The 27,800-nt window shown below is 46.3% G+C and overlaps 1 protein-coding gene across 1 annotated transcript; it reads right to left on the minus strand.

Moving 5' to 3' along the window:
* Positions 1–550: 550 nt before the first annotated feature.
* Positions 551–27,678, minus strand: LOC136653459 (immunoglobulin superfamily member 1-like). The gene is made up of 9 exons (XM_066630356.1): positions 27,655–27,678; positions 25,538–25,840; positions 24,297–24,587; positions 8,201–8,403; positions 7,900–7,927; positions 7,269–7,547; positions 5,607–5,758; positions 1,825–1,990; positions 551–663 (listed from the first exon to the last, which is right to left on the minus strand). The coding sequence occupies exons 2-9, from the start codon at positions 25,785–25,787 to the stop codon at positions 551–553; spliced, it is 1,482 nt and encodes a 493-aa protein (XP_066486453.1). The 5' UTR covers positions 25,788–25,840; positions 27,655–27,678.
* Between the last annotated feature and the right edge of the window lie 122 nt (positions 27,679–27,800).

A 27,800-nucleotide genomic window follows, 5' to 3' on the forward strand; every position in this document is an offset into this window, starting at 1 on the left:
TTCTCAAACCAGAGTTTCCCTTAATGACCAAAGTAGGGATCCTTGATCCTCCATACAAACCAAGATATCAAACCATTGTGAAAATCTTCCAGGGGATATGTAGCATCTTTGGGTCCATTAGACCTGCCACTGGCTTTAGCATAGTCCTCCCTTTTCCCCAGCTGGATCGCATCAATTGCTTTCTCACCTCAGAACAGTGTCAGTGGGATGGCTACTCAAATGAAGTGTGTGGGATTGAAAGTGATCCATCAGAAAGGAAATAAAAATGAATCCACTTGGGATCAGGCCATTATTATCTCACTGTTAATTGTCTTGTTGTAGTTGATGCTGAGATGTCACAGTTGGAAGGAACACACTGCAGGTGATGAGACATATCTTTGTAGGAGCTGTTTCTTTGTTGGACAGGTTCCTCAAAGAGGTAGATGCAGGACTGAGCCCAGGAAGGATCCTGAGTGAGTCAGGATAAAGTCCAGAAGACATGGTAGTCAACATGAAGTCCAAAGTAGAGGCAAGTGTACCAGTGCAAAGGCAGAACCAAAGTCAGGGCTATTTAAAGCTGCTTCCTCCTCTGACTGTACTTGGCCTCAACCAAAATCAGCATCAGAGCAAGCACAATTAAGATGGCTACTCCTAGGCGAATGCTGGCTTCTGCAGATGAGAGAGCTATAGTTTGCAAGAGAAGGTCACTCAGTCATTTGGGGCAAAGGAAAAAAAAACAGTGACAAGCTGCACCTGCTGAAATTCTCGCTCCTGCACAATTGTTAAAGGTCCAGGATCCCTAAAGCTGAAAGTTTGCCCACCCCTGGTCTAAGGGCTCGATCTTATCCAACTTTCCAGTGCCTATGCAGACACAATACAGCCCCAAGGTATGGGAACAAACATTATCTTACTTTGAGAGGCTTCTGTGACTGCCCACTCACAGTAGCATGTAGCAAAAGCTGCATCAGTGCTGGAAAGTTGGATAGGATTGGGCCCTAAATCATTTAAAATCAGCACAGCAAGTAATATAATAATTCTAAAAACCAATACACAACAAGCTAAAAACACATGAATACACAATTAAAAAAACGGTCCACATAAAGGCAATAAGAAGTATTCTACCCTTACCCAACCCCAAAAGTTACTGTAGATAAAAATGCTTTTAGGACTGGCTGGAAACTCTCTATGGAAGGGGCAGGTTTTAGATTTTCTGGTAGAGAGTTCCATAAAAGTGGTGCCACACATAAGAAGGCCCTGTTTCTTGCTGCCGCACCCCTCACTTCTCCTGGCTGTGGCACTCTCCACAGGCCCCTCTCCCTATAGGCTGTTTAGGTCTTTAAAGGTAATTACCAGCACCTTGAACTGGACCCAGAAACAAATGGGCAGCCAGTGTAGCCACCAGAGCAGTGACTCAACTGAGTCAACCCCTCAAACCCCTGTGACGACATGAGCGTGTTACAATAGTTTAAATGGATGTCACCAAGGCATGGACCACCGTAGCCACACCCGATTGACACAGGCATGGCCGCAGCTGACACACAAGCTGAAGCTGGGCAAAGCCCCCCCCCCCGACACCGATGTCATCTGGGCATCCAGGAGAAACTGTGGATCCACAAGCACACCCAGATTGTGCAAAAGTGCAACACCATCTAGAACAGATTGATAGTCTAATACCTGAATTGTGGTTTCTGAACTAAAAGGACCTCTGTTTTGTTCAGTTTTAATTTCAGCTTTTTGGCCCTCATCCAGACCCCAACTGCCACCAGGCAGGCTAAACAACCCTCCATCATATGCAGGGATTGGGACTTTGAAGAAAAGAAAAAGACATTAATCCATGCGGCTCACCTCTCACGACCAGCTCCACAGGGTCACTGGATTCTGACCAAACAAAGGGTTTTCCTCTGTGGTGATACTGACAGCTGTATTTCCCTGCATCCTCCAATCTCACACCAGGGAAACTGAACTGAGTTGTGTTTCCAGCTGATTTTGTCAACCATGATGCTGCTGGGTCCTTTGATTTGAACAGAGAGAGGTGCAGACCACTTCCCGGCCCCTAGCACTCAATGGTGGCATTTGAGCCCAGAGCAACTGCCTCCCTGGGCCTTATCTTGATGGTAGGCTTGGAGAAGCTGGAATCTAGGGATAGGAAAATACAGTGGAGATTCACCATATTCGAATGCAGCAATTTTCAGCCTTTTTCATCTCATGTCACACTGACAAAGTACTAAAATTGTCAAGGCGCACCATCCGTTTTTTGACAATTGACAAGACACACCATACTGCCAGCAGGGGGACTACATCCCCCAATGACCCTACTAATAAATGATCCTTCCCCAAACTCCCATGCGCCATGGCACGCTGGTTGAAATTCACTGCTCTAATGGAACAAAGCTTAAGTACGTGCAACTGAAATAGTTGCATATTTTCCCCTCTTTACCCTGTTACCTTCTGCTTTCCCCAGTGTGTCAATAGCTAGACTATACTCCTGTCAGATCAAGAGCCAGACCTCTAGTTTCTTTTATAACACCATGTACATAGAGGGTGGTGATACATAAATCAATTAAAAAATAATGATTCTGTTTCATATCCTGCTGATTTTGACAAGACCAAACAGACCCAAAGGCTACCCAGTATAACTGTTTCTGTATGTGAAAAGGTTCTTGGTGTCTTACAGTGCAATCCTATGCATGTCTACTCAGAAGTAAGTCCTATTGTGTTCAATGGGGCTTATTCCCAGGAATGTATGGATAGGATTGCAGCCTCAGCGGACAATAAGTTGAACATGAGCCAGCAGTGTGATGAGGCTGCAAAAAAGGCTAATGCAATGCTGGGCTGCAGTAACAGAGGCATAACGTTCCAATCACATGAAGTCATAGTTCTGCACTTGCCAGACCTCTCTTGGAATCCTGCACCCAATTCTGGGCACCTCATTTTTAAAAGGATATTGTCTCCGCTCACAACAGGAGAGGAAACTGAACGCTTTCCACATGCGCTGCCTCCGACGCATCCTCGGCATCACCTGGCAGGACAAAGTTCCTAACAACACAGTCCTGGAACATGCTGGAATCTCTAGCATGTATGCACTGCTGAAACAGAGACGCCTGCGTTGCTCGGTCATGTCGTGAGAATGGATGATGGCCGGATCCCAAAGGATCTCCTCTATGGAGAACTCGTGCAAGGAAAGCGCCCTACAGGTAGACCACAGCTGCGATACAAGGACATCTGCAAGAGGGATCTGAAGGCCTTAGGAATGGACCTCAACAAGTGGGAAACCCTGGCCTCTGAGCGGCCTGCTTGGAGGCAGGCTGTGCAGCATGGCCTCTCCCAGTTTGAAGAGACACTTGGCCAACAGAGTGAGGCAAAGAGGCAAAGAAGGAAGGCCCATAGCCAGGGAGACAGACCAGGGACAGACTGCACTTGCTCCTGGTGTGGAAGGGATTGTCACTCCCGGATTGGCCTTTTCAGCCACACTAGATGCTGTGCCAGAACCACCTTTCAGAGCGCGATACCATAGTCTTTCGAGACTGAAGGTTGCCAATATATACAATACTTCCTGCCCTACCAATCTGTGAATGGAATTTGTCCTTCCTCTGAAGGAAGCCCATTCATTGTTGTAGAGGCTGGGAAGAGACCGATGGGAGAGGGAAGAGAAGGGGTGATTCTCTCTGCCACAAGGATTGTGCTGTTGATTGAAGGTGGGAACACAGGACAGGTTGGCCCCGCAAAGTAAATTATACAAATTCATATCCCAAAAATCTCAGGCTTCATTTATTTTAAAGCACAATTTCAAGTCTTTGAGGTTTCTAATGTAAAACTAATGCCTGGTCAATGCCAAGTCTCATCTCGGAAGCTGAAGTGGAAGAGTGCGGTAGCCTGGGGTGCCAAATCAGATTTCCATTGGTCGCCTTAGAGATCGCCTACTTCTGTACAATCCGGCTCATCCTCTTGGGTCATCAGAGAAGGTCTTTTTACAAGTGCCGCTGCCTAAGGAGGTACGTGGGGCGGCGGCAGGAAATAGGGCCTTCTCAGCAGTGGCACCGTTATGGAATTCCCTTCCCCTTGACTTAAGAATGGCTCCCTCTCTTGAGACCTTTCGGCGAGGCCTGAAGACCCTTCTGTTTAAACAAGCCTTCTGAGTTCATGGCCTTTTAACATCTTTTCTACATCTTTTAGAATTTTTTACAGGCCTGATTCCTTTATGATCTGCTGCTCTATGCTCTTTTTACCTGACTTTTTATCTGACTACTGTTTTTATGATATCTGTCAAGGTGTTAATATGCTTTTATCTGTTTGTTAAATTATGTTTTAATCTGTTTTTAACCTGTTGTAAGCTGCCTTGGGTCCCTTTGGAGAGAAGGGCGGGGTATAAATAAAGTTATTATTATTATTATTATTTTGAAAATGCACTATAACAATTTCAAAATACACAATTATACAGATTTCAGAGTCCTGCTTTCAGCTGTGCAAAATTTAGATGATCGCAATGCAAAAATTTGCTTTCTAGCACAGAATATTATCCTGGTTCATTATTTCTACAGCACTCCTGGTGGGTACTGTATTATCAGTTACAAGTACCGGGCTTTATCATGTGGCCATTCCTAGTAGATTGCTGGTTAACTTTGCCACCTAGTGATCATCAAGAAGAACTGTAGTCCTGGAATTTTTGTCTCTTCTACACCCACATCCACTTCTGATCAAGACTTTGCACTGCTTGGAGCGGTCAGAGATGGGGGTTCATTGCAAGGCAAAACACCCGACTGCACGCAAAGTTTAGCTTAGGGGGATCATGCTAAATATACCCCTGTGTGCAACTGGTCCTTGACTCACTTGCTGCATTTTATCTGTGTTCTGTTAGCAGCCTTGAAGTGTTTGCAAAATAGAGGGGTAGAATGCAAATGTGTGAAATTAAAAATTAAACATCAATTGTAAGTGTTAGACAACACCACTTTTTCCTTTGATTTATGGATGCAGAAAGTGCAAAATATAGCCCCAAACTACAGATGATGCAGGTGATCTGTGATTCAGATTGCCCACCATTTTTTGGTGTTTTTCAATATTCATAGCAGCCATGGGGTGAAGGATAACAAGGATGGCAGTGCAGGAAGAGAAGGAGTTTAACTCTTTCCTCCATGCCCTTTTCCTTATAAAGATTACTCACCCTGAAACTGCTCGACCAATGAGAATTATTTGCAGCGATCATGAAATTATCTGTAAGTTTTCTTCTACAGGGCAAATAGTAGTTGCTGGAGCATTTAATTGGGCAAAAATGATGGAGAGAAGGGTTAAATCCACACACACACACACACCCGTGCCACAGTGCTACTATAGATTGTCCATCCCACTTCAGTACTACTGTTCAGTGTGGTTTTTAAAAGAGGAAGCTCCTAATCATGAATCTACCACTTCAAATGTCGTTGTAGCTTTAATGTTTGTTTGTGAAAATCCTATGCACAGAAAATAAGCCAGAGCCTCACCGGTTATGTTGATACAAACTCTGTCACTGACATCTGAGCAGGATTGCAGCAGGCTGGATTTAACGCAGTATTGACAGCGGTAGATCCCCCCCATCGGATTGTCTGGCATTGACAACGGGGAATGCAGACTCTCTCCGCTCTCCACTTCCTGACTGCCCAACGCTGGAAAGATGACACCCCTTCTTTGTACAAAGAGAACTCGGCCTCCTGGAACAGCTCGCTCTGACACCGGATGCTGACGTGTCCCCCCAGAGGCACCACCACACTGGGGGTCACTGAGATGGAAGGCCTGGGATACGTTGGGCCTGGACAAGAAAGACAAGTAGCAGTTGGAAAGTGGCAAATCTGTATTCTGAGGGCCAAAATCATGTTTTTTACTCTCATGCTGGGGAACAACCACATCTGTCCTTCACGAAAAAGAAACTGGGGGAGAATAAACAATCTGGATTGGGATGGAAAGTGCGGTAAGCCTGTCTGTTCCACCCATGCCGTTCCTCCACTGAAAGTGGTTCTGCTTTTAAAAAAAATGTAACTCTTAAGCAATTTTTGCATCCTCCTCAAATTTGTTCTTTCATCAGGACTTGACTGTTAGCAGGAACAGGAAAGACCAGAAGGCCATGCTGGGCCCCAAGGACCAAGGTTGTCCCTTATTGCAAAGGATCTCCTCGTGTAGTTCAAAACCTGCACAAGCATTTCTGGGCTGTCCACCATTGAGACTATCCTTGCTGGGTTTTGCTGAGCTAGAACATTGGGAGCAGAGGCTGGCAGAGTTTGGCAAGGGGGGCAGCACGTCTCATGCCTCCGCAGGCATCAGGAGGCTTTGCCACCGTGCTGCATCAGCAATCACAGACTTCTCTGGAGTCTGGTTGGAGTCTGACCCTCAGTCCATCCATTTCAGTTTTGTCTATGGGGCTTTCCAGCATTCCAGACAGCTCTAGTGGAGACATCAGGGACAGAAAAAGATTGATCTAATGCAGGGGTGCCCAAACTCTGGCCCTGGGGCCACTTGCGGCCCTCAAGGCCTCTCAATGCGGCCCTCAGGGAACCCCCAGTCTCCAATGAGCCTCTGGCCCTCAGGAGATTTGTTGGAGCCCGCACTGGCCCTACACAACTGCTCTCAGAGTGAGGGCGACTGTTTGACCTCTTGTGTGAGCTATGGGATGAGGGCTCCCTCCACTGCTTCCTTTTTCACATCTGTGATGCAGTAGCGGCAACAAAGGAAAGGCCAGCCTTGCTTTGTGCAAGGCCTTGTATAGGCCTCGAGCTATTGCAAGACCTTCGTTCATTCATATAAGTTCGTCTTTAATATATTCACTTCTGTAAACATATGTAAATTTATTCAAATTTTAAATGTAAATGCATCTGTGATGCAGCAGTGGCAGAGAAGGAAAGGCTGGCCTTGCTTTGTGCAAGGCCTTGAGTTACTGCAAGACCTTTGTTCATTCATATAAGTGCCATCTCTAATAAATTCATTTATGTAAATTTATTCAAATTTTAAATGTAAATTAAGTCTTTTTTTCCCTGGCCCCCGACATAGCGTAAGAGAGCTGATGTGGCCCTCCTACCAAAAACTTTGGACACCCCTGATCTAATGTATACAAAGCAGGTAGTCTATTACAGAGCTGTGGCCCCCCTCCATAGTGCATGAATAGGGCTGGATAAAATATATTAAAACATAACAAATGCAGAATATAGTACAATTCCTGGGATTCCCTTCAACGTATTTGCATTGGGCAGCCATATCCTTCCAAATCTCCTCCATAAGGGAAGTAGAATTGGCCATGAGTGTGCCATTGCCAACGCAGGATTCCTTACCTGTTTCAATTACCTCCACAGAATCACTTGACTCTGACCATATAAAGGGATATCTCTCACGATGGTATTGGCAGGTGTAGTTCCCTGTGGCTACCAGCTTTGCTACAGAGATAGAGAACTCTGCCATGTCTTCATCGGTGCTCCGTAGGGCTATTAGGTCTCCGGATTTGAAGAGGGCAAATACGAGACGCTGCTGCCTGTCCGGCCAGAAATGGCACTCGATGACCTTCAAACCTAAAGCGTGCTGGTCGCTGGCTGTCACTTTGAGGAGGCTGGGGTCTACGTGTTGGAGGGGGGGAAAGCAGCAAGAATCAAAATGCATTTTATATATGATCTCTATATTCTTTTGTGATGGACACAGCAGTAGACTCATTCAACCCAATCGAACAGTTTTGGTATTTTCTGTTCCAGGATTCTGCAATTAGAACTATCCAAGCACAGGAAGGCCCCAATCCTATCTTTTTCTTCCACCACCACCCCAATGCAGCCGTTCTATATATGCTGCATCCTGTGGGGCGTGGGGTGGGTGGGGGTCCTGGAGGTTTCCTCTGGATAAAGGAACATTTGCTCCCTTACATTTTTTCCCTTACCAGGCGGTAAGCCTTCAGTGCAGAAATGGGTCTACTCGGACCTGCACCAGTAATTTTAATGGCACCAATCTGAGTGTACCCAGGAAGGTGAATTGAGACCTGGAAGGGAGATAGGCTCTCCACAGCACCAGACACCTACCAGGCTGCAATCCGCCGCCATTCCACCCCACCCTTTGTGGAAAATGCAAAACCACATTTAAGTTATGTTTGTGAGTAGAGCACCCGGGACTAAGTCAGGTCCTCACCTGTTATGTTGAGATACATCCTGTCACTCAGATGTGACGATTCATTGCATTAAGGTCTGAAGCAATATGTGCACCAGTAGATTGCCCCATCGGATACCTTGGCATTGGTAATGGGAAATACAGCTCTGTGCTGCCTGGTCTTCTGGATTCCGGAGATGTGCGGAGACCTAACTGTTTGTTTGTGGAGATGAAACTCTGCTTCTCGATACAACTCACTCTTACACTGGATGGTGACACTTTCTCCCAGGAAGACCCTCTCACTGGGGCTCACTGAGATGGAAGGCTTGGGGTAAGACTGTCCTGTTTGAGAAAGAGAATAAGGGTGACATTTGGAAGGTGGATCGTGTGCGACAGTCTGATCCTAAGTTGCATTCTTAGAGCTGCAGTTCTTCCTAAGTTAGGTTCTCATAAGTTTGCCCTCAGGAGACCCTGGTAGAAAAAGAGGGGGAAAGTGGAGGAGAAGCAAGAGGAAGGTTTCATGGAAGGAAGAGCTGAAGGAGGCAAGCGCTCTAAAATAAGCAACTTGTGTTGGGGGGTCTTGCCTGTCGTGTCTTTCATATCAGGAACAGGATGCAAAACTCTGTAAAATGGAAGACATTGTTCCCGAATGGGCACACGGTTAATTGGATTATGGAGAGGCAAATAACAGATAGGAGAATTCAGAGGACTTATGACAAAGTAAACGCTTACCCGTTTGCAAACGGGACCCCCCCACACACAGGTGGAGGACCCCAGAGAGTTACAATAATGCAGGTTTTATAGAGCATTCTAAATAGGGGAGGGGTAACAAGAGCCCACAGAGAGAGGAGAACATCTGTGGGAAAAATAACACATAAGCAGGCAGAAAAACAAAATCGGCAGTCATTAACAGTTCAGGATGTTTGTTTGGGAAGGGCAATTTGACGTGCATCGACACGTTCTTTACAGGCAGGATGTCCATTACTGAAGATCTGGTAATCTATCACACCACTTTACCCTAGTCCGTTCATCTCACACCCTGATTTGTTTATTGCCATCTTGTTCGTCCTTGGAGGCCCATACCAGGCTTATCCTGTAGCCAGCTTGTTTGCTGAGAAGGATGTTAGATGCTGGCTGGTAGCATTCTCGAACAAGGGTCAGAGAGGGGCTTCAAGCCAGAGAATTTGGGCCTTGTGGGCATTTCAATATTGTGAGCTGGGCATTTTGGGGACAACATGAATGCGCTCCAGGACGCAGGTGTAGCTTTAGGTCTATTGGATTGATTGGGCCCAATCACGCCCTGCGCCTGAGGGAGCCCTGCTCTAAAGCGGTAAGGGGATCGCCCGCTGCCACAGCCAACACTTCACTCTACAGCTGACACTCACAAGTGCGAAGAACAAAGCGTCTCTGCTGGTGGGCCCTCCCACTCACCCCCTTTCCTATTGGCCCAAAATTGGGGGGGGGAAGCAGTTGGTGGTCACATCACATCATGTCCCTGCCACCTACTTCCAGGTGCCATGCTTCACAGTAGGTGCCATCAGCCCTGGGCCCACCACTGCTGCTGTTCATCCTGATAAGTATGGGGTGAAGTATGGGGTGAAGTATGCAGGGGGTGAAGTTCCACGAAAAAAGGTTTTGCATTGCGTCCCTCAGCTCCCAATGCAGTCCCTGCCAGGGGTACAGGATCACGGCTAATATTAAAATGCCGTTGTACAAATCGATGGTAAGGCCACACCTGGAGTATTGTGTCCAGTTCTGGTCGCCACATCTCAAAAAAGACATAGTGAAAATGGAAAAGGTGCAAAAGAGAGCGACTAAGATGTTTACGGGGCTGGGGCACCTTCCTTATGAGGAAAGGCTACGGCGTTTGGGCCTCTTCAGCCTAGAAAAGAGGCGCCTGAGGGGGGACATGATTGAGACATACAAAATTATGCAGGGGATGGACAGAGTGGATTGGGAGATACTCTTTACACTCTCACATAACACCAGAACCAGGGGACATCCACCAAAATGGAGCGTTGGGAGAGTTAGAACAGACAAAAGAAAATATTTCTTTACTCAACCTGTGGTTGGTCTGTGAAACTCCTTGCCACAGGATGTGCTGATGGCGTCTGGCCTGGACTCCTTTAAAAGGGGATTGGACAAGTTTCTGGAGGAAAAATCCATTACGGGGTACAAGCCATGATGTGTATGTGCAACCTCCTGATTTTAGAAATGGGCTATGTCAGAATGCCAGATGCAAGGGAGGGCACCAGAATGAGGCCTCTTGTTATCTGGTGTGCTCCCTGGGGCATTTGGTGGGATGCTGTGAGATACAGGAAGCTGGACTAGATAGGTCTATGGCCTGATCCAGTGGGGCTGTTCTTATGTTCTTATCACAGATGCCCTGATGCATGTAAGATCCATTTAAGATATAAGCCAACTCTCCTACCCCTAACATGTTTATATGTCTGGTTGACAACCAATGGGCAACAGATGACTGAACCTTATGAGACTGTGGCTCAATGCCACTATTTTGCTGATGTTTGTGTTCATGTTTCAGTATGTGGACATAGCTACATAGTCCTCCTTCAGTCAAGAGGAAAGAGCCACCACCCTCTCCCCCTGAGATTGATGGGCAGCAGAAGAGAAGATGTTACTGATGCATTATTCTGATACCTGGCCTTTCTTCTATGGAACAGGCCAGTGTCCATGGAGTGCCTGGGTGGCCTCCTGCCCAAGCACTGAACAGAATCAGACCTATTTATCTCCAGCAAGGTGGCTGCATCATTCAACCACGGTGGGGACAAAGCAATGATAACATGGAAGAAGGAGAGGAACAGCAGCAGCGTCTCTGCCAACTTTGCCCAACTTTGCCCTCTGCTGGCTCTGGCAGTTGCAGAAACCGCTGCTCCTTCTCCTCTTTGCACGGCCACTCTGGATGCCCCTGTTCCCTCTTACTTACCTTGCAGGTGTACAAGAGTCAAGTGGTGTGTAACACAGGCTTTGGGGCTGTTCCAGCCGGTGAAAGGAGATTCAAGAGCCCTTTGCCTGCGTCTGAGTCTGAACTGATGAAGAGCATACTAAGGGGGGTGGCCCTCCCAAAGCTTGCCTTGTTCCAACTCCTAGTGAGTTAGAGCCCTTTGCGTGTCTTTTGCAGGAGGAAGAGGAAGGGCAGGGCTCTGTGCTGAGCGTGAAAGAGGAGGCCAAGGAGGCTGGCTGAAGTTCCCAGGCTGCCAGCTTCCGGCTTTACATTGACAAACTAGCTTAAGGATTCTTCCCAAAGGGGGGGTTTGTGAGTACAGGGGCATTCAATGATTGAGGATAGGTGTCCCTGACATCCAGAATCCACACAGTCAAGGTAAATGGACATAGCACTGCAGCACAGCCATTGTGGCAGCAATAAGAGCACCAGACCCCTCCCTCCATAACAGTCACTTAGTACATCTTTCATAATGCATTGTGTTCCCACTTCCTCCTTGGTGCTACCATTGTTGGGAAGCAACTATAAGGAACTGACTGATGAGAACTGAGGTTTGACCAGTGTTCTCAACCAGTGGTATGGGTACCACCAGTGGTACTTGAGGTAGTGTCTGGTGCTACTTGCAGGACCCCTGGACCCCTGCCACTTGGCTGCAAGACCAAGGACACAACAAACAGCAGTAGGAGGCTCAGTTCAGCGGGCAGAGCTCTAAAGCATGCTTTTTCATGCTCAAAGAAAGCCCTCTCATCTACCCTGAGCCTCTTACCGATTGATGTCTGTCGTGTCGTATCTGGGCTGCCAAGCCGGAAGTAACTGGCAATGAAACTGGAGGCTTCTGTGGGCCATTCTGAGATCCGTGGAAGGGTCGTCAGTCCAATGCGATCCAAAAGAGACCTCCCTGGCACTACCAGGAACATCACAACTCACCACAGAGGACAAGGTAGTTTGAGGCACCAATACAATTGGAAACCGCTGTGAAAGAACTAATCTTACCACGACAGCAAAAAGTACATTTTAAAAAACCTTCAGACAAGTGTAACACAGTCAACTGCATTTAGCTTAAAATTCCAGCAATTCTGTTTAACGTATCATTGTTAAAAAAAACAAGTAATCTAGCTTTTGAAGAACAGGCCACTAGCAGTTACCTTTAAGAAGTCAGAAATACATTTTTCTCAGGCATCCTGGGTCAGTGGGCAGTTATGTAAATAGCAGGAATGAGCCTTGATGTGATCAGTCCCACATTATGGGATTCAATTTTGAAGGGATGGTGCCTTTGTTCCCTCCATCTCCCCCAATATTCGTACTGTATTCCCACAGATACTCACCCACAGACACCCACATCTCTCTGGTCAGCCACCCTGGGAACAATAGAATTCCATCAGTGATAACAAGACACCAAGGGTCTTTGATCCCCCCACTCTGCCACTACATCCTTCAGATCCCATTACTGTCCCAAACCTGATACCAACCAAGGAAGAGGATGTTGAAAGAAAGCCTCATGTTGAGACACCTCTCAGCGCAGAAGCCACCAGCTTCCTGACTGTTTCTAGCTCTGCTGCCTTCCAAGTGGAGATCTTAGCTGGACTCGGCAGCTTCTGAAATTCAGCACCGTACCCAGACACAGCGCATCTCCAGAAATGGTACAGTTTCTCCGTACCCCGACGGCACAGCTGCACTCAGTCATCTCCCTACAGGGACTGGCTAACCACACCTGTGATAACAATATGCCCAGCTCACAATATGGAAATATCCCAAGATGCCCAGTTCACCCATAAGGCTCTTCCCTGACCAAAAAGCTATCCCTCTCAGAGAACCAGTTACGCCTCCAAGGGTGAACAGAAAGGTCCTAGACAAGGGCAATCAACAAACGAGGATAAAAAGGTTAGGGTAAAAGGGATGAGTCAGAGTGCCAGACCCCCTCTAACGGATATCTCTGTAAACAAACTGCTGATGTGTATTGAATTGCCATCCTCAGATCAACATCCTGTACTGATAACATGCCGAATGTTGTTTTGGGCGTCTGCCTGTATGTTATTTTTCCCTATAAAACCTGCATGATTGTAATCCTTCGGGGTCCTCCAAGTGGGTGGGGGTCCCGTTTGCAAACAGTAAACGTTAAGAAGTTCTTTGAATTCTCCTGTCGCCTGTTTGATTGCCTCTCCAAAATCCAAAGAACCGTGTGTGTGTTCATTCGGGCTCAGTTTATGGTGCCGTGACTCGGATTGGAAGGCAAGGCTCTGCAAGAATTGAGACGAAGTCACTGTAGGGGACAGCGCACCGCCAGAAGATAAAATGAGTCGGCTCCCACACCCCTTGTGTGTGTCCTGGCGCTGGGTTGTCTCTGAATCTGACTGTCTCCTTCTGCGCAAGAAAGAGCCCAGGAGAACGGAACTTCACCCGCGGGAAGGTACAGCGCGCTTATGTGAGAATTCTCTGTGAGTTCCCAGGGTGGGGACTTTGAAGTTTGAAGGGAGGTTTTAGTGGGAAACCTCAGTGGGGAGGGTGATTGTGTTTGTATTACTGTACATTTTGTTGTGTGTGTTTGCCCATCTCCGTGGCTTCAGAGCAAGGCCACGTGGTTCTCTGCCTGACTGAGTGTTGTGTGATTGAGATACGAATGAGAATATGAGTGTGAGTGTGTGTGTGTGTCAAGGCAGCAAACCCCAAGGTTTTGAAGGATTGGCCATGAGTGAGTCACTGTTTTGGGCAGCCGGTCCAGTTGAGACCCCAGGCAGGAGGCTCCCAGGCAGGAGGCCAGCCCCTGTGACAATTAAGATGAGGCACTCAGAGCCTGGGCCTGAAGGAAGAAACCTTTTGAAATGCATATTGGGTAACTTTGAGTCTCTGGGAAGGGGAAACCCCACCCTTCTGAATGGGCGCATTACTGACCAGCTCAGTACCTTTCAGCAAAAGGTAATTTCCATATGTTGTTAACCAGGTCTCCTTAGTCTCAGGAAGGCATTAGACATTGAATCTTTCCTGAGTTTCAACAAGGCCCCCTCCCTTCTCTCCTCCAAAGTACTCAGTGTTCTGCTTGCCTGCCCCTTCCCCTCAGTGTTCCTGACATCCCTCCCTTTTATCTGCTTGGCAATTTCATATGATGTGTTATGTCTTCCCTTGTCTGAGAGACAAGATACAATTCGCTGTCTTGTTCATGGGTGCTCAGAATCAGGCTCATTTGAACTTAGTGTTTTTTAATGCACTTACGTAAGAACAAACTGCACTGCATGTTTGCTTAAGAAACACAGCCTGCAAGACAATATAGGTGCCCATTATATAGATCAGCAAAACTGAGTCAGTGAGACCCTAGGGGTCAGAATACAAGCTAAAAATGCTCAGAATGATTTAGAGAGACCCTAAAGTATAGTTTCCAGCTACAATAATAACCATGATTTGCTTCCTACCTATTTAGGTAACTAAAAAAGACTAATTGCAGCTGCAACCAACCTAGACAGTTGTCAAAAGTGTGTTTCTCTTTAAATACAACCTTTAATCATTCTTAATAACTTTTGGATTTCACAGGTATGAAATGCAGGAAGTCTGTGCTTTCTGTTTCCTCCCCTCCAAGAGAAAGGAAAGCTAGAGAAACCCTCCTAGCCTTTGTGCCTCAAGGCATGCACAGAGTGCAAACTAGTAGCAATCTTTTGTTTTAACCCTTTTTTGTGTGTGTGTTCCAGCAACTAAGAAGCATTGTTCCTAGGGAACAAGGAAAAAGCCTCTAAATGCCTAACTTTGCAATGGCTATCTTTTGTTTTAACCCTTTTTTGTTTCAGCAACAAGTAAAGACAAAGAAAACAGCATTTGCCCTCCAGAGGACAAATTTACGTAATCTCATTTCCTTTACAGAAACTAAGCCCTGATGCCTATATCTGTATATATTTCAGTTTGGTTTAATACTAATGAAGTATTTCTTTTTCTAATGGAAAGATTGTCATGACAAATTCTTTTAATTCTACTTATGTTCTCCGCTTATAGACATATAAATACTAAAATGTTCTATATGTTCGTTGGATGTGTGTGTGTGTGGTATGAAAGAAGCGCTTTGTCTATCTTTGTTCTTGTTTGTTTTTGACTTATAGTGAAGTCTATCTTAAGTCCACATGACTTCCTTTCTGTAATAGGCCTGATATTCGTTGCAACAATTTTTATTATTTTTGTATATTGAGCTCATTACCATTTTTGGTACCATGGTTCCTTTTTTTCTGTTTTTTAACATGTAAGAGTACTCTTATCAAATGTGCTTTATTTTCACACAACCCCCCCCCCAATCCAAGAGGGAGGGAACATGAAGAATAACCCTAAGATAATTGGACAAAATGTTTTGTTCCATCGATGATGGATATTTTCAAGGGTTACAGTCCCTCAGCAAATAATCTCTTAATGTTAAGCTTTCACCCCATTGTAAAAAGTATTGTGGTGCAATTAGAATTTTGCATTCTCTTAATTCTACTTATATGTTAAGAAAAAAAAAGGGGGGAAGAGAGAGAAAATAGAAGAGGAATGAACTGTGCAAGTATTTGCAGGACCAACTTGTGTCCTCCTTGAAGGAAAAACCCAGGTTCTCTCCAGCCCCCAGGGAATCAAAAGAATTCTGAATAAGAAAAGAAAAGAAAAGGAAAAAAAAAGGTCAGATTTGGCTGACTGTAGTATGTAAAGTTCATGATGTGTTCCAGTTTTCCTCTGTCTTAATGATAAGAAATTGCACTCAATCAGAGGTAGCCCTGGACAACCTGTTTACTTTCTCTGTGGCGAATGTGTTAAAACACCTAACCTTCTGTGCTCAACAAGAATGTAAGCAAAGTCAGCACAGTGTCTTTCCCCTACTGTATTTGTACTGTATTTGTATTTCTGTACTGTTATTACCTCTTCTCTAGTTCCTACAGCAAACCAACCAACAAGCAGGCCACGTACAGCGTTCTGTAACAACACCAGCCCTTTAAGGTTGAACAGTCCAAGAAAAAGAGAGAGAGGGAAAATAGAATTAAGGGCCATGTGGTCTGACCAAAGGAACTTTGAGCTAAGAGAAACTGACTCGGAGTACCAGACATAGCCAAGCAACTGACATATCTCTCTCAAAACAATTGATTGTATTTTCTCAAATCTAAAGAGGACTCCTACAGTAATAGGCTATGAGACAAAGCTTGGCCTGTCACCTTCTCCAGAAGAACCATACACGTACAGAGTGCCTTCATGGTGTTTTGGCAGAAGTCACAATATGTATTATTATTGTTTATTGTCTGCTGTAAATCAATGTCTGTGTGCAGGTTTAAAGCTAGCAGATTGCCTCTATTCCAATATTGCACTCCCTGAACTGCTATTCTCACAATGTTTTAAGTTTCCTATGTTTAGTAAATTGTTCCATCTTATCTTTGTTTGAAACTAAAGCAGCTAAAAGAGTCTGAAGTATGTGCAGTATCTGAACGTTAGATATCAACAAGAGTGTCTAGGCAAAGGACGGTGAGAAAACAAAGAAAGGACATCTGAACATATAAGATCAAGTTCACTAAAAAGTTTTGGTAACAAGGGTCAAAAATAACTTTAACCTTTAATTTATTCCAAGTGCTAATAGCTATGCTAGTTGTGTTTAACTGTTTGAATGTAGGGGCACAAGAGACCTGCACCCTGGTGCCCTCCCTTGCATCTGACATAGCCCATTTCTAGAATCAGGGGGGTGCACATACACATGATCACTTGTGGCCAGTGGTGGATTTTTCCTCCAGAGACTTGTCCAATCCCCTTTTGAAGGCATCCAGGCCAGATGCCGCCATCACATCCTATGGCAAGGAGTTCCACAGACCTACCACACACGGAGTGAACAAATATTTTCTTTTGTCTGTCCTAACTCATCTCTCCCCACACTCAATTTTGAGTGAATGTCCCCTGGTTTTGGTGTTATGTGAGAGTGCACGGAGAACATCTCTCTGTCCACTGTGTTCTCCCCATGCATGATTTTCTATGTCTCAATCATGTTCCCCCTCAGGTGTCTCTTTTCTGGGCTAAGGGAGCTCAGGCGCTGTGGCCTTTCCTCATAGGGGAGGTGCCCCAGCCCAGCAATCACCTTAGTTGCTCTCTTTTGTACTTTTTCTATTTCCAATATCTCCTTTTGAGATGTCTCGAATGTGTTCCAACGCAGAGAAAGTGTACCCTGAAATACACTGCTTAAGAAACCACATTGACCCCTTGAGTATGTGTTTTGCTTTGCTAACTTTTCTTTTCTGCTTTATACTCAGAAATCATGAGGGCTTTACCATTATCATCTGCAGTGAGCTCCCAAAGCAGGGTCGGTGCAGCTAACTCCAACCAACACATCCACTGGACAAGCTCAAGCAAGTCCAGAGCTACATGGACCCAACTTCCAACCAATGCTGGTTCAGACCTAAAGATGGTTCCTGTCTGTGCTCCTCTGAACTGAGACAAATGGTGGAGGCAACTTGGCTGCGAAGGCGACCAGACCTCTTTTCCTCAACCTGTGTACACTCACTGAAGAAAGAGATGGCAAGATAGAGGTTACACCTGCCCCTCGCCACATGCCCCCAGATGAACAGATGGAGATTCAACATGGGAGGTACAAGCTTGTCAGGTCACTGATTATACACTACGTCGCCTAGAAGACAGCTGCTGGAAGATGAAGAACACCTTGCTCACCTGATGCTGAAGAATATGTTGGAGTTGGACCTGCTGAGGGGACTCACGGCTGATGAATAATGAGTTGTTATGAGCATGTATGATTTCTTTGGATGAAGTTGTTTTAGTGTAGCATTTTTATTTCCTATTCTTTCTATTATTTTCCATTGTATCTTCAGTTTGTGTTTGCTTTCCCGAATGTAATTCCAGTAACTTCTGTATTTTGTACCAAAACTTTGGATTATATCTGTATTTAGCATTAACTTAGTTAAACTTCACTTGAAAGTTGCTAGACAGGCTCTGGCACCAAGGAGCTAATATGCATTTTAGCTGACACTGCTGGCCCAGTTTACCTGCATCCTGGGTAATTAAGGAAATTCCCTCCATTCATACCTTAACTTTCACTAATTTGCTAAAATTCCACCTCTTTTCTGTCCCCCTTTCTCCTTTCTGTTTTCAGGGGGGAAAACTGATAACAATATGCCCAGCTCACAATATGGAAATATCCCAAGATGCCCAGTTCACCCATAAGGCTCTTCCCTGACCAAAAAGCTATCCCTCTCAGAGAACCAGTTACGCCTCCAAGGGTGAACAGAAAGGTCCTAGACAAGGGCAATCAACAAACGAGGATAAAAAGGTTAGGGTAAAAGGGATGAGTCAGAGTGCCAGACCCCCTCTAACGGATATCTCTGTAAACAAACTGCTGATGTGTATTGAATTGCCATCCTCAGATCAACATCCTGTACTGATAACATGCCGAATGTTGTTTTGGGCGTCTGCCTGTATGTTATTTTTCCCTATAAAACCTGCATGATTGTAATCCTTCGGGGTCCTCCAAGTGGGTGGGGGTCCCGTTTGCAAACAGTAAACGTTAAGAAGTTCTTTGAATTCTCCTGTCGCCTGTTTGATTGCCTCTCCAAAATCCAAAGAACCGTGTGTGTGTTCATTCGGGCTCACCTGCCTTCAAGCTGCAGCCACAGGAAGCCCTGAGGAAGTGGACAGGTCTCAGACCAAGACTCTTACTCATTACACTTAACATAAGAACATAAGAACAGCCCCACTTGATCAGGCCATAGGCCCATCTAGTCCAGCTTCCTGTATCTCACAGCTGCCCACCAAATGCCCCAGGGAGCACACCAGATAACAAGAGACCTGCAAGGCTTCCTGGGAATTGTAGTTAAGAACATAAGAACAGCCCCACTGGATCAGGCCATAGGCCCATCTAGTCCAGCTTCCTGTATCTCACAGCGGCCCACCAAATGCCCCAGGGAGCACACCAGATAACAAGAGACCTCATTTGGTGCCCTCCCTTGCATCTGGCATTCTGACATAGCCCATTTCTAAAATCAGGAGGTTGCACATACACATCATGGCTTGTAACTCGTAATGGATTTTTCCTCCAGAAACTTGTCCAATCCCCTTTTAAAGGCATCCAGGCCAGATGCCATCACCACATCCTGCAGCAAGGAGTTCCATAGTCCGACCACACGCTGAGTAAAGAAATATTTTCTTTTGTCTGTCCTAACCCTCCCAACACTCAATTTTGGTGGATGTCCCCTGGTTCTGGTGTTATGTGAGAGCGTAAAGAGCATCTCCCAATCCACTCTGTCCATCCCCTGCATAATTTTGTATGTCTCAATCATGTCCCCCCTCAGGTGCCTCTTTTCTAGGCTTTTTATCTGCCCTTCTTCCAAGGAGCTCCGCTCAGTGTACATGGCACTCTTCCACCCTATGCCCCATGGCACAACAACCCTATGAGGTAGGAAACTATGAGAGAAAGGGGGAATGGCACTGACCTTCATGTCTGAGTACAGATTTGGAAAAACCCTTCATCTCTCTCTGGTCCTGCTCAGGCAAAGAAACTACTATACCTGGCTTGGCGCTGTGGCAAAATATTCAGATGTTGTTCCTTGATGGTAAATGGCACGTAATAGAGAAAATAATCTGCAGAGCTCCCAAATCATCTGCCTGAGGTGCACTGCCCACCCTCAGTCATGCAAGGCACTAACGGTTGGGAGGGATGCTCTTGGGAATAAACCAAAGCCTGAACTTTCTGGAAGGCAGGGAAGCATGTGCGGGGTGTGTGTGTGTGTGTGTGTGTGTGTGTGTGTGTGTGTGTTTGCATGCCATGAATTGCACAGGCCTGACTTTTCTGTCCTGCAGAAAGAGGAAGTCTCCACAGGGTTGGGATTTATGTCCTCTTTCACTTTCTTCTTGCGGAAATGGCATATTCAGTGACTGTACTTGTGACCTCCAAAACGACCTATCCTTTTGAATTCAGCGGATGAAACATTGTGGTTATGAGTTGAGACGCCTGGGATGGAATCCATGCCAATTGCCACCTCCGCCTCACCCACCCTATTCAGAGTTCATTTCCCAAATGAGAAAAAAATGGTTGGCAACCTTCAGTCTCAAAAGACTATGGTATAAGCCTACAGCACCCAGTATTCCCAGGCGGTCTCCCATCCAAGTACTAACCAGGCCTGACCTTGCTTCGCTTCCAAGATCAGACAAGATCAGGCATTAGATGGGGGTCTTAAGTCTGCCTGGCAGTCATACTCTGTAGCCTTAGAAGCCCTTCCTTCTCAGAGCAGAAGTTTCAGGGCTCACTGTGATTTCTCTGTAGAGAGATGAAATTCACTGTGCATATTTTCCAAGGCACTTTTCTCTATATGAGTAAATAAATTTAGACCTGTTCCCTGTGCTCTTGTTTTGTCTCCAATGAAAGCTGCCCCTTCTTTAAATGGAGTCATTCCCAACCTTCTTTCTTAACGGAGCATATTTTGCTGCTGCTCTCAGTTCATTTAAGATTCCTCCTTCCCTACACCAGAATATGAAATAAATGTGAAAAATAAAGAGGTTTCTCCACCTATGCCTCTCATTCGGAGTCCCCATCCATCTCTATATTATTTCTATATGACACTGGCACAACACTGTCAATCCACCTGCAATAACCCATCCGGCCACCCACCCGCATCTCCTAGTCATACCCATCATTCCCGCACAATATGGATGAATACAAACCATTTACTGTTGAAAGCCTAATTTTTCATCACCCCTGCACACGTCCTCTTCCCCACCTTCTTGCTTCTTTCTATTGTTAATTGCCAATTTCTATTGTCATCATCCACCCATCCACCTTCCTCACAAGGGCACAATCCTAACCCCTTACGTCAGTGCTTTCCAGTACTGGCACAAGGGTGCCAATGGGACGTGTGCTGCATCCTGCAGTTGGGTGTCACTCACGGAGGCCTCCTCAAAGTAACGGAATGTTTGTTCCCTTACCTCGGAGCTGGAAAGCACAGTGCTGGAAAGCACTGACATAAGGGGTTTGGATTGCCCCCAAAATCACTTAAGGAAGGCTGAAATGTTAAGTACAGGTATTTGCAACTCCTAGATGTTGTGCTTCAACTGTGGGAAACATCCCCATCTCAGAGGAGGGCAAGGCACCACAAGAACGGGTATGAAGTTTGTAATGGACTTTGAATGAACATGCCAACATATGACCATTTCAGCAACTCTTCATTTCAGCAACTCTTCAGCAACTCTTCATGGACAAAAAAAATCAGCAGCTATATTGCGCATGATACATGAACTATCTTTCTGGATACTTTTAGCAAAATTTCCCCCTAGAATGTTTATATTCCTCATTCAACCTTAAGGGGTATGTTAACCATCTGACATGTAAACCAGTGGTGGACCTTGGGGGAGTCAGGGGGGTAAAAATCCCAGGCACCATGCCTGTGGGCCTTGTGGGGGTGGCACCACCCTGCCTGCCACGGCAGTGCTGCCACTGCTTCTGCATGCCCTCCTGAACTGTTCCAGGGACAGGTGAAGCCCCACACTGTGGTCGTGGGCGCTCCAAAAGCTTCCAAGGACTCTGGAGCATCCTTAAACAGTACTTCTTTGTTGGAAAACCAGAAGTACTGTTCAATGGTGCTCTGGAGGCCTCAGAAGGCTTTGGGAGCACTCAGGAATGTCTCAAGAGGCTCCATACAAAGCTGGGTAAGTATGCCCTGAGGGGGCGTTGTGGGGGGGGCGACATGTTGTGGTCCTGTGCTCCAGGGCAGCACAGGGGCCAGGTCCACAACTGCCTGGCATCACTCTTTGCAACTGGGTGACAAAAGCATTTTTCTTACGAGAGAAAAGTTTCATAGGATTGGCTACAGCTGCCCACTTATGGGAAAAGACATTGGAGAAGCAACTAACTCAGGATCTCTCTCTTGCCATTTTTGTTGTCTACCTGTTATGGCTTAGTTGTCATTTAAATTTGATTTTTATCAAGTCGCACTTTTAGCTGCTAAAATGAGCTGTTATAGCCATAGAGAGAGTTCTGTTCCTTACAGGTATATTAGACAGGGTTGGGACTGATCAAAATCAGATCTGTAGCAAGAGAGCATAGAGACTGGAAATACGTGATTGAAGACAGTCAAGATAGGGTCGGCATGACACAGAATACTGCCTGATGCCGTCTTGGGTCTGTTGCCTTTGCGCTAGTTAAAAAAACCCACCAAAACTCTTACTGTTCCTCACATACTGCTGTGGAATCAGAAGTTCTGCACTCCCAGGTTTGATGGCAACGTGCAAACATCACACTAAGGAGGGGGGTTGATCTGCTTCCCACTCCAGTAAGTGGGAAGAGGAACATGTGGTTTGCATTGGTGGCACACTGGAGAGAAGTGGCAGTGGTGGCAGACTTGGGATGAAAGCCCAATCAGACCCTCAAAATCTGTTGCTGATGCAACCCACATCAGGTGTCCTCATGGATGGGCCAGCCATGTGTCTAAGCAGGAGCAACTGGGCCACTGTAAAAGACAGAGGCAAAGTACAGCAGGCCCTCCTTATCTGTGGTCTCATCACCAGCAGATTTGAATTTGAATGTTGAGCCCATAGCTGAAGGTTCTGAGTGGACCTCCCAGATATGACCGGAAGTGACTTTAGTCATGTCTAGAGATGTTCAGAGGCATGAAAAGGCTTTACACTGCCTCCCCATGCTTTAGAAGGCCTCCCGGACGCTATTGAAAGGCATTTTCAGTCTCTGGTGCAAACCAGAAGCGGTTTCCAGTCCAGATTTAATTATACATGGAATCCTGTGTCCATGGGGGGGTCCTGGAACAGATCACCTTCAGATACTAAGGAGCGCCCTACAGGTAGACCACAGCTGCAATACAAGGACATCTGCAAGAAGGATCTGAAGGCCTTAGGAGTGGACCTCAACAAGTGGGAAACCCTGGCCTCTGAGCAGCCCGCTTGGAGGCAGGCTGTGCAGCATGGTCTTTCCCAGTTTGAAGAGACACTTGGCCAACAGTCTGAGGCAAAGAGGCAAAGAAGGAAGGCCCATAGCCAGGGAGACAGACCAGGGACAGACTGCACTTGCTCCCAGTGTGGAAGGGATTGTCACTCCCGAATTGGCCTTTTCAGCCACACTAGACGCTGTTCCAGAACCACCATTCAGAGTGCGATACCATGGTCTTTCGAGACTGAAGGTTGCCAACATGACATGACTGTATCTCCGTTTGCCTGAAGTTCATCCAAGTGTAGCACTGCAAGCTCTGGTAGCACAGTGTAACATAAAGCCATTTCTGCCCACAGAAAGATACTGGGATGCTGCCACAGCATTAAAAAAAAAAATGAACAACACGAACAAAACTTGACATGATTCATAAACACAGCAGGTCCCCGTGATGCCTCTTTCGCTTTCATGGAGAAGCTGGTTCCTGTGCCTTGTCTTGCACTTGGACAGAAGGCACTTGGCTGATGGAATAGGTCGACTGTGGGAAAAGCTGCCCCTTCCTCCAGCTGTACATGGCCTCAGCCACTATCAGCACCAAAGCAAGCAAGACCAAGCCAGCTACCCCCAGGCGGATGTTGGCCTCCAAAGATGAGGTCCCTGTAAAAGTCGGAGACAGAATCGTCACTAGCATTCGGGGATGCACTGTGCAATTGTAGTAACATACGTATATAGTTCTGGTTATTCCCACTCCTGCCTGAATTACCTGCTAGGCTCTGCCATCTAGTGGTCAGCAGGGAGAACTGTAATCTTGTGATTCCAGGTTGCCTCTTCTCTAGAGCCACAAGGCCATCAAATTTTTAGAGAAACTTTTGGGCAGCTGAGAGTGCTAGGGGCAAACATTGGCAGTGTGGCAGTGTTGGTGTCCTGGATTGATCTGAACCAACCTCATCCTTCCCATTGGGGGGAGAGAAAGACTTGAAGGATTGCTGATCTCTCTCTCTCTCTCTCTCACACACACACACACACACACACACACACACACACACACACACACACACACTTGTTCAGAGCAAAATAGTTTTAAAATTGGAAGTGTACTGCTGCCACCACTGCCCTCCAAAACATTTTCACACATTTGCACTTCCTCCCTGCAAAAAAAAATGGGTGACATGGCCTCTCCATTTACTGCCTGAAAATGGGGCAGTGAATTTGGGGTGGTTATTTTCACTCAGTCCTAACAGCAAGACATCCCCCACCATTCCCAGGGCTTACTTCCATGTCTGTGCCTTCAGATGCCTATCCAGTTTTATTTCAAAAGCATTTGCTGATGACTTCTTTACTCCTGCCATTCCCCATAAGAGTTCCACCTGACGTGGCAATGGAAAATGGGAGGGAATGCCATGTTTGGAACCTTACCGCTCAAAATCAGCTCCACGGGGTCACTCGGCTCTGACCAGACAAATGGACTTCCTCTGAGGCGATACTGACAGGTGTAGTTCCCTGCATCCTCCAACCTCGCAAGGGGGAAAAGGAACTTAGCTGTGATGCTCGCTGGTCCTACCGTTTGTGATGCTGTCTGGTTCTTTGATTTATGCAGGCTGAAGCTCAGACTATGCTCTGGTCCCTGGCACTCAATGGTGACATTCATGCCTGCAGCACTCTGTCCCCTTGGTCTCACCTGGATGGAAGGCTTGGGGAGGCTGGGATCTATGGGTAAGAAAAATGCAATGACATTCAAAGAGGGTCACATTACCCTGTTGAAACAACTTACAGAGAATGTCTTTCAGTTTGGAATACCACATTTGTGAATTATATCCAAGTGTGACATAAAGGTGGGGGGAAAGCCATTTTCAACTCATTTTTTTTGTCATTGGGCATTGCAAAAGTCCATGATGATGTCATCCGTGAAAATGGCATACAACCCAGGCTGCTCTTGAAAGCACCTTAAAAACTGGCAAACCAATTTCTGCTTTTGGAGACTACAGCCCACTTGATTAGTGGACTGGACCCTCGTCCACAAAATCTTATGCCAAAACTAGACTGCGATCTTATACACATTTACCTGGGAGTAAGCTGCATTCAAATCAAAGGGACTTACTTCTGAGTAGACATGCATAGGCTAATGCAGTAAATTTGCCAGTCTTTAAGGAGATTTAAAGGGGATTCAGAGTTGAGTTGTTGGCAACCTTCAGTCTCGAAAGACTATGGTATTGCACTCTGAAAGGTGGTTCTGGAACAGCGTCTAGTGTGGCTGAAAAGGCCAATTCGGGAGTGACAATCCCTTCCACACTGGGAGCAAGTGCAGTCTGTCCCTGGTCTGTCTCCCTGGCTATGGGCCTTCCTTCTTTGCCTCTTTGCCTCAGACTGTTGGCCAAGTGTCTCTTCAAACTGGGAAAGGCCATGCTGCACAGCCTGCCTCCAAGCGGGCTGCTCAGAGGCCAGGGTTTCCCACTTGTTGAGGTCCACTCCTAAGGCCTTCAGATCCCTCTTGCAGATGTCCTTGTATCGCAGCTGTGGTCTACCTATAGGGCGCTTTCAAATATATATGTCTTAGTCAGTGCAGCTTTTCCACCTTGCTTTACAGGTGCAGAAAATATAAAAGCCAAATGTGGTGACTTGTGTAAAAATAGCATGCAAGGCCTGAGCCAGGCCCTCACCTGTTATATTGATATAGACTCTGTCACTTGACTCTGACCACTGTTGCTCACAGGACAATTTGGGGCAATATGTGCACCAGTAGATCCCCCCATCTCTTTGCTCAGCACTGACAATGGGAAACGCCACCTCATCCTTCTCGGCCTCCTGGGTACCGAGAGTATCGATGTACGATGCGTCTGCTTTTTGCAGGTAGAATTCCATTTGCTGGTGGCCTTCGCTCCTGCAGTGGATGGTGACATTTCCTCCCATCACGACCACCTCACTGGGGCTCACCCAGATAGAAGGCTTGAGAAACGGTTGTGCTGAACAAGAAAAAAATCAAACAAGAGTGAGGTTTGGATGGTAAAATGCCAGGTTATAAATGCCCCTTTGTACATTTGCCCTGCTCTGAAGTCTGAAGCACCTGATGCTTCTCAGAGGCTTTCATCTTGCTGCAAGTGTAGGTGCTGGGACCAGGAAACTGGAACAGCACAAGGAGGACAGGGGAAGTACTCAAAGAAGTCACACGAGGGTTTCTGCTTTATCTGCCACTGGATTTTAACAGCCTTGCCAAATGTGCCTCTCCTTTTACTAATCAGTCACTGCCTTTTGTTTCTCCCTTACATTTTCCCCTCCATTGTTTTGATTTTTCAGTCTTTTAATAAACTACTTTGACTTTGACGGCTCAGTTTGCTTAGGAAGGAGCAGGCCATGACAACTCCCAGACCTTCATGCTCCACCACTGTTGGGGACTCTCTGGATTTTAAGGCTCCCGAGTAACCTGGGAGGGAGGTTTCTCCCATGGTGGCCTCCTCCTGCCTGAGCTCTCTGGCTTTGGGTAGTGGCAGCAGAAACTGTTCCCTTCTCCAATCCAATCTTTTATCCAGAGAAAAGGGTGAAGCAGGGGGAGTAGGAAGGGTGGTACCATCATTAAGCACCACTAGATGCTTTATCCTTTATCTTCCTTCTTAGTTCCATCCCTCCTTCCTATTTCTATGACAAACCACAGAGCTGAATGAGAGGGGCATCCATCCCAGCCTCCTTTACAGAGCTCAGCTTGTTTGCATACTCAAGACATGGGAAGTTCATCATGGCCTGGAAGTTCAAGGAAGTTCATCATGGAAGCTCAAGGGCTGATGTGCATGTCAGAGCTTCTGTTGATGTTCACACTACTCCAGCCAGTGAATTATGAGCTCTTTAGTGTTGGCACCAAAAGATGCTTCCCTGCAGGGACGGCAGGGACTGGAGCAGCTGCAAGAGGCCTGATCCAAATCAGAACTTTAGTGGGATCAAAGGGTTACCTTCTCTCTTCCACCCTGCTCCCAATCCAGATTAGGGCCTCGGGCAACTCCTATTAGCATTTTAACCCACTTTTGCCTGGCTCACAGGTATATGCAACGGTGGGCAGAAATGGCTTAAAACAACCACATTGGCCCCGATCACACAGACTACTTATCATCTAGTTTTGGACTTGCACTGAGGTGTATACTAAGTGGAGAGATTTTCCCCAAACTTTTGTCATTCTTCACAGTGGGAGGAAGGGACTCACACACTACTGCAGTGTGAACAATAGCTTGATATTCAGGAATAAATAGATGAAGCAGCTTTTCAAATCACATAAACAATGATCACCACATGCTAGCTACTTCATAGTTAAAAGCACGATTTCGGAGGTCATAGAATATGGAGAAGATGTCCTTGAGGTCATCTAGTCCAACCCCCCTGCTCAGCACAGTGCAGAACATTTGATAAGCCAGCAATTCTGCAAAAGCAGCAACCATCGCATCAAGCACCCCATGCTAGCTAGTGTGCAATTTGGCACTATCATCAGCAGGAGAAGAAGCAGCCCTATAAGCAAGTTAACAGATATGGAGCACCAGGTTAGCATCTCACCTCTTTGAGGTTACTCTGGATCTACCTTTGGGGAAAAACTGGGAATCTATATGGCATTGGCCAGAGGGGACAGGGAATATGGCCCCTGCTTTTGTAATAATGGCACAGAACAAGGGCTTTTAGCAGATGTTGCCATTGTGCAGGGGGAGAAGATATTTGGTGGGAGAAGGCCACAGCATTTTGTTCCCCTTTCACCCCATTCATCACCCCTGGTATTAGTATTCAGTTGTCTTCTGATACTCACTTCCAGACAGCTCCCACTGCCCAGTCAGCCACCATCCTGGAAAGGAGAGGATTACATTAGCGGCAAGTTATCTGAGCAACAGGATTCAATACTGAACCTCCCACATGGTCACTCCACACCGCCTTGTCCCACCTCCCTGCCATTGG

This window comes from Tiliqua scincoides, chromosome 5 (assembly GCF_035046505.1).
Source record: "Tiliqua scincoides isolate rTilSci1 chromosome 5, rTilSci1.hap2, whole genome shotgun sequence".
Classification (NCBI taxonomy): Eukaryota; Metazoa; Chordata; class Lepidosauria; order Squamata; family Scincidae; genus Tiliqua; species Tiliqua scincoides.